General features: G+C 45.8%; 1 protein-coding gene across 1 annotated transcript; it reads left to right on the top strand.

The window, feature by feature from the left end:
- Positions 1–241: 241 nt before the first annotated feature.
- On the top strand, positions 242–1,145 carry LOC142434676 (homeobox protein NANOG-like). The gene has a single exon (XM_075539345.1). The coding sequence runs from the start codon at positions 242–244 to the stop codon at positions 1,106–1,108; it is 867 nt and encodes a 288-aa protein (XP_075395460.1). The 3' UTR covers positions 1,109–1,145.
- The last annotated feature ends 6,241 nt before the right edge of the window (positions 1,146–7,386 follow it).

Genomic DNA, 7,386 nt, shown 5'->3' with positions numbered 1-7,386 from the left:
CATGGGGTGGCACAGTAAATGTATTTTATCAGTGTTGAATGTATTGACTAGGGGCCTTATGATTCCTCTTCCTGTTTTTGTTTTTAAGCAGATGAGTGGAACACTTTTAAAAACACTGAAAAGGGAGACTCCAAAATCCCCCCCACCCCCACCCCTTGGATTGGACTGTTTGCTTCCCACTGCTACACAATTGAGGGTTTTGATTTTGTTGTTCATTTGTTTGGGTTTTTTCCTCAGCAACATGTGTGTGGATGTAGCTTCTCCCCAAAGCCTTCTTGAAGCTTCCTATTCTAGAAACTCTTCGCCAGTAACTACCAATTTGGGGGCTAAAGAAGATTACACATCCTTGCACATGTCATCTGCTGAGGCCCCCTACTCAGAGACAGCCCAGTCTCCGCTTCCTTCCTCCGTGGACCTGCTTCTACAGGACAGCCCGGACTCTTCCACCAGTCCCAAAGCCCAACTGCCCGCCTCTGTAGAGAAGGACCCAGCGAGGAAGGAGAGGGAGAGCAAGGGCCAGGGCAGGAAGCAGAAGGTGCGAACTGTGTTCTCTCAGATGCAGCTGTGCATACTCAAGGACCGCTTTCAGAAACAGAAGTACCCCAGCCTCCAGCAGATGCAAGAGCTTTCCGAAGTTCTGAATTTGAGCTACGAACAGAGAATGAAATGTAAGAGGTGGCCCAAGAATAACCATGGTGTGACTCAGGTTTCTGCACCTACAGAATACCTGGACGTCTATGATTCCTACCACCAAGGATGCCTTCCTTCTGGAAACCTTCCCATGTGGAGCAATCAGAGCTGGAACCGGCAGGCCTGTAACAACCAGAGTTGGAACAAGCAGGGTTGGAATAGTCAGGCTTGGAGCAACCAGACGTGGAACAGCAGCCAGATGTGGAATAGCCAGTTGTGGTGCACCCCAGCCTGGAGTAACCAGGCCTGGGACAGTCCAGCCTGGACCAACCCATTCCAGAACTGTGAAGAGGACTTCCCACTGCCCCAGGTCCAGCAAGCTTCTCTCTGTGACCTGGAAGCCATACACACGTTAGATTTCTTTTTAAATGAGTCCATAAGCACACAATCTGAAGATTGTATGAAGACAGACATTTAGCCCCATGCCCATCCGGGCAGTGACTGCGTGACTTCCTTTTTTGTAGGGCTTCTTGCTTTAGAACGCTCTTGCCTTGATAACCTGGCTTCCCTTGTTCCTACAGTATGGAGGAGGGGGGGCGGGTGCGCGGGGAACAGGGTGAAGATTGTGGTTTCTATTTAACCAAAGGTTCGATAATATGACGGTTTACCTTGGTTACTCTGCACAGCATGATAAGCCATGTCCCTGTCTATACATAACTATATAGAACACTACCTTGAATGTTTTTAGGATCTAGCCTCAACAATAGGACCTAAAAGTGGAACGATGTGTGGTGAAGGATTATTTGTAGCGTATAGGATGAGGGAGTCTTCTTACTAGACAATGTAGGGGTAGGGGAAGGTTAAGCCATAATGCACTTAATTGGTTTCCTCTAGCCTTCTGCTCTGTTTTAATTATAAACCCTAGCTTGTTTCTTTTTTGTATTCTGCTGCATCATGGTAACTATAGTACCAGCATCACTGGCTGACTTACAAATACTGGTACACAGAAATAAAAAGAATATCCATTTTACCATTAAAAAACACTGCAAAATTATATTTTTTTACATTGTTCTTTGATCTGTAGTCAAATGACCCACCAGAGTCTTCTTAGCCTTAGAACCTGATTCTTCTTTTGTGATTTCTCAGAAAGGAAGATGTGTAAAGACCATAGTTCTTGCTGGTCCCTAGTCCTCTACTGGAACTGGCTGGAGGTGCTTGCTACAAACTCACGGAGTTCTTCAACTCTGACTGCATCCCTACCCTCTGTAGACTTCTCAGATGGAGTCCCATGGTGACTCTAAGAAGACAGTGAACCCACATTCTAGTTTTTAGGGACTTGTGAGCCCCACGCATTTTATCTGACTTCGGACTATCTATCTATCTATCTATCTATCTATCTATCTATCTATCTATCTATCTATCTATCTAATCTATCTATGCCTTCCAAACATGTGTGTCAAAACCTCACCATTGAGTCAATTCTAACTCATAGCTATCCTATAGCACAGAGTAAATCTGCCCCTTTGGGTTTCTGAGACTTTAACTCTTTATGGGGGTAGGAAGCCTTTTCTTTCTTCCAAGAAATGCTGACCTGTGGTTACCTGCCCAATGTGTAATCCAGTACACCACCAGAGTTACTTATGAGTGTCTTAGAAGGGGATATTTGAAAATGCTTCGAAGCTTCCCTTAAGGTTCTCAGCAGCTTCTTCCTCTGAGTGGGGAGCCAAAGATGGACGGACACAGTGGCTGCATCAATGGGCTCAGGCATAGGAACAATTGTGAGGATGGTGCAGGACTGTGCAGTGTTTTGTTGTGGGTAGGGTCGCTATGGGTCAGAGCTGACTCGATGGCACCTAACAACATCAACAACAACAACAACAACAAACAAACAACAGGAGACAGTGTATCTCTTCAGGGCAGTCTGATAATATGTTCCTTGGTGTCAGATTTTGACACGTTAGAAATATTTACTAATAGGGATTGATGGGGTGTTTTGCAAGTTCACATAGCTTCCAGGGGGCCAAGGAAACACTCTTTCCATAGTTACTAACAGGGCAGAATGGGTTAGGTTTCCCCTCTCTAGATACGGATCTTGTTCTTAATATCCGTTTAGAGGTTAGATGACGTTTCTAAGGCCCTGCCAGTCCTGACATTCCATGTTTTCCTTCTCTCTTTTTTTATTAAACAGTTTTGTTAACATCTAATTCACATTCATGCACTTCCATAGCTCAGTCATATTAAAAGGAGTTGTAAAATCATCAGTGCTATCAGTTCTAGCACATTTTCTTCCTCCTTGTACTCATTATTAGCTCCCCAGCCCCACTAACCTCCTTTGCCGTATCCCCAATAAGCCATTACTCCAGTTACTGTCTCTACAGATTTACCTGTCTTGGATTTCATACACTGGAAAACATACAGAAATAAATAATAATAAAATAAATCAGAGAGAAAAACATCTCAATTGAGAAAAAAAACAGGACATGTTTAAAATGAGAACAAATTTAAAATGGGTCAGAAGGGAGATCAAATGATCATCTATTTGATTTTAATCTAGTTCCATCTGTCATAAATGATCTGACAATACTCTGTCTGATAGCAAGACTAGTCACATCCCTAGACTGTGGTCAGAGGGGATTCATCAGAGGCTTAATCCATGTACAGGCCTTGATAATGTTCATCGCTCCTGTTCTCCCCCCACCCTACACACACCTGAATCTCAGCCACAAGCATTCAAAGTGTGCTCTATAATCAACACCGTCAATTCGTACCAGTCATCCACACTAGGTCCCTCGCACTTCCCTTCCTCTTCATCGGGCCTCACTCTTCACCTCTGCCCCGCAAACACCTCCCATAACTTCTTGCTACTCCACACTGTCGGGTGCAGTTTCCCAGCTAACTCTGAAAGCGCTTTCCTGGTCCGTGTCCTCCCTAAGCTCTCTAACAGCAGCTGCCTGATTGGACCTTCTTTCTACTCCTGGAAACGCTCTCTCGTCTTGGAGTCTCGGGCTATTGAACTCTCTTCTCTACCTGTCCTCGCCTGGCTTGGCGTCTTCCTTTGCCCTCTGACCATAAGCATTCCACCCCTGGTTCTGCCATTGACCTCTTTGCTTTTCTTACTCTGAGTTCACATTCCTTCAAGAGTTTCTCTGATTACCGAGAAACACTTGAACATGTAGGTTGGCCCTTTGCCATTGCTTATGGAAATGCATAATGATATAGCCATTATGGAAAAGTGGGGTGGCTCCTTAAAAAGTTAAACATAGAATTACCATATGGCTTAGTCATCCCAATCATAGGAGAGCTGAAGAAAGGAGCACCCACAGAAGTCTGTATGCCAGGGCTCAGTGCAGCGCTTTTCACAAGGGCCAAAAAAGGTGGGAACAACTGAAATATCCATCAACGGATAAATGGATAAGCAGAATGCAGCACGTGCCTCCCGTGGAATTTTAGGCAGCCAGAAAGAGAAATTAATTTCTCATGCACGCCACAATATGTCTGAACCTTGAAAACCTTATGCTGAGCAAAATGACTCTGTTGCAAGAGGATACATGCCATATGATCTCACTTATGAAATACACAGACACATAGAAATCAGAGTCTAATGGTGACCATTATTAAGGGTTGGGAGGAAGGAGAAAAGCCTTTGGGGAGGGGGTAGTCATCGTGGGGAAGAAGACACAGGGTTATATTAGTGTTTGTGAAATAGTTTAGAAAAGAATATCGACAATGTGGGCGCAACCAGAAAAAATGTAAGCGAGATCCTTAAATCATAATTGTGGAAGTGTGCTGGGGAATATCTTGGTGTGTATCTTTTTACAAAAAGAAAAGAAAGAAAACCGACTGTGTCTCTAGTCCAGTCCTCATGGCTGAGCTCTGGGCCTTTCTGAAACACAGCTCCATGCAGCTGGGGCCAAGATGAGCCAATCAGCTGGAGTTCACCGGGCCTTGCTCTGCTCCATTCCCAAACTGTCTTTTTTTTTATCAGTTTCTATTTTAGTGAGCAGTTCAAGCCTCCTCTAGTTACTTAAATTTGAAATCTCAGGCTCACCTCTAACTGATCCCCCATTCCCCCTTCGTTGCACACACGACAGTAAATTTCAGTAGATTTCCCGTCTCCATTGTGCCCTGTGTTTGCCTCCATCCCCATTACCACCCCTCGACACAGGCCTGTGTTACCAGTTGCTTGGCCTCTTACAATAGACTCACTGTCTTTATGATGCCTGACTTTGACCGCATTCTTTTTCCCTGTCTTCAGAACCAGTCCTCCCTTGCTCAGAAGTTGTAAGTATTGCTCCAGCACGATCCAGAAGCATTGTTGTTCTGCATTAAAGCCTGCAAGGACTCCCCTTTGGTTATCAAAGTAAATACAGAGTCTTTGCTAGGACCTTCAAAGCTTTCCCCAAATGACTTCAACCTTCCATCGCAGTCTCACCTTACTGCCCCCCACTTGCAGTCAAAGGGGACAGCTCATTCTCTGGAACCACATTCTGCTCTTTTCCATCTGCGTGCCTTTGCGCTCTCTGTCTACCTGGCCTTTCTTATACCTCACCCACCCCAAGGAAATTCTTCCCATGTTGCAACGCCCATTCCAGCTATCCACTCTTCCACGGAGTCTTCCTTGCTCCCTGACCCTCTCTTAGACGCCTCTGTGCTGTCCTCGTGCCAAATCCCTTTTTATTATATTTGTGCTAAGCCCACTAAATGTCACAAAAGATTCTTCTCAGTTTATTCCTTAATAATAAAGCTGGAATGTTGAGATAGGAGCATGGCATTCTGGAATAAAGACACATTTCCCAGATTCCCTTGCACTGTGATTCAGACACACACACACACACACACACACACGCACACAGTTGTGTATAAGCTGAGTTTTTCAGCACATTTTCATGGTAAAATTACGTGCCTCGGCTGATACTCGGGTTGGCTTATACTCGAGTATATAAGGGGTATATATCTGTGTATGCAACTTTTGGTAAATGTTCAACTATATGTAAAGCACTTTTAATTCCCACTTGTGATTAGTGCTCCGATGGAGCTGTGAGCATGCCAGACCGGGAAACCTTGTCTAGTCCCGAGACTCAGACAAGGCATTTCGGCAGCAGTGACATTTACGGAGGAGCCTGGAGAACGACTAAGATGAGCCTGGGGAAGAGGGCTAGGAGCAGGCCTAAGGAGGCGGGTGGGAGAGCTGTCTCTTCGGTGGTCTCTGGCAAGGATGCGAGGCTCAGCCTGCCGGACAGCATTCCTAGCAGGAACAGAGGCCGCCTACAGAGAGGCACCGCCTGTGCTCCAGGACTCCAGGATGGAGAGATAAGGACGGGAAGGGCCAGGGGGAGGGCAGCCAAAGACAGGAGAATGTCAAGGACTTGGCCTTTGGAAACACATCCTCCAACCTCCCACCCCCGTGCAATTACAGAGCAGGGTGATTTAGGCTCAGGGAAGGGGACTTCTGGGGGCTCCACTTTCTCAAGGCAAATTAAGATTTCCATGAAGATAGTCTACAAGGAAAAGTCAAGGTAAGGCTCCCACGAAGGGAGTATTGACCTTGCAGCTGCATTTTCAAAGAAGGTCCTCCAACACTTAAGAAATCATATTTGCTGTCCATATGTGAAGGGTTGAGTCGAGAGACCTCAAATGCTCAAATGTATTCCTGGCATGCACAACCTTAAATTAGAGGGGCTAAATAAAGCTGTGGCCTGCCCTGTCTGAAAGTTTGCCAACCACTGATATAGATCGTGTGAGACATGGGGCCTCATCGGGGCTGATCCCAGGACAGACGTTGGAACTTGCTTCCTTGGTGAAATCTCTGACCTCAGCCCTAATTTTTAGCCATGTGTCGCTTTCTCAAAGACAAGGAGTACTCATATAGGCCCCCCAGAGGAGGGCTGAGTCCCCAGCAGGCTAAGGGCTCCTAATCTAGAGAACAAATTCCTGACCCCAAATAATCGCTTCCCAATTGCTCTTTTTCTTTGCAAAGACGCATCACGTTCTCGGAGTTTAGCGATGTCCTTTGACTTTCGATCAGCATCTGATACATAATTTGGGTTTCAGTATCCGTAAGCACTTCAGACCTCCCAGGCCGCTCTAAGTCATGCTCCGCATCACCTTGTTTGGAAACATCACCATCTGGTGGACTTCACTGTATCTGCTCTCAAAGACCTGGCTGTGTTTTGCCAATTGAGGGCATCCCTGACTCGCTGAATACTTTCAGCTGCAGACTGACTTTGGTCTTGGTATTTGAGGAAATCAGACCTGTGGGGCCAAATAAGGGAGAATGTGCTATGCTTCATGCTTCTGAGCTGACATATTGGCACACAGACAGCTGGATCCATACTGTTTGATGTCTCTTCTCAGCAGTACGATGTGGCTGCCATGCCCCTTCTCCTAAGAAATTCCATTGCACCTCGTGGAAGCTGAGTTGCCTCAGCAGGGACCACAGGGAAGTTTCCAGGGGTAGAAAGGAGTCAAAAATTGCAGCCCTTTTCTTTTTAACTGAATGTCACATCACCCTTGGAATTAGCCTTCCTTTGAATGGTACAACGCTGGGACCTCAGGGCATATGTCCTGTTGAGCAGCTCAACTCTGTGTACATAATGTGCAATTCAAAAGGGCGTTTCTCTTTGTCCGCCCAAGTATGAGGGCCATCTTTTCAACATTGCCATTCCTGAGTTACAGGCTCCCGAGTACCAAGTAACTCAATCTTTCCAAACTTTAGTTACAATGGCTGTAAAATGAAGATACTTTGTAGCACCTACC

Source organism: Tenrec ecaudatus, chromosome X (assembly GCF_050624435.1).
Source record: "Tenrec ecaudatus isolate mTenEca1 chromosome X, mTenEca1.hap1, whole genome shotgun sequence".
In the NCBI taxonomy this organism is placed as follows: domain Eukaryota; kingdom Metazoa; phylum Chordata; class Mammalia; order Afrosoricida; family Tenrecidae; genus Tenrec; species Tenrec ecaudatus.
The sequence above is the reverse complement of the archived record's forward strand: the minus strand, read 5'-3'. Positions and strand labels throughout refer to the sequence as shown.

Coding starts and splice junctions, on each gene's coding strand:
- LOC142434676 (XM_075539345.1), top strand. CDS start 242: ATGTGTGTGGATGTAGCTTCTCCCCAAAGCCTTCTTGAAGCTTCCTAT.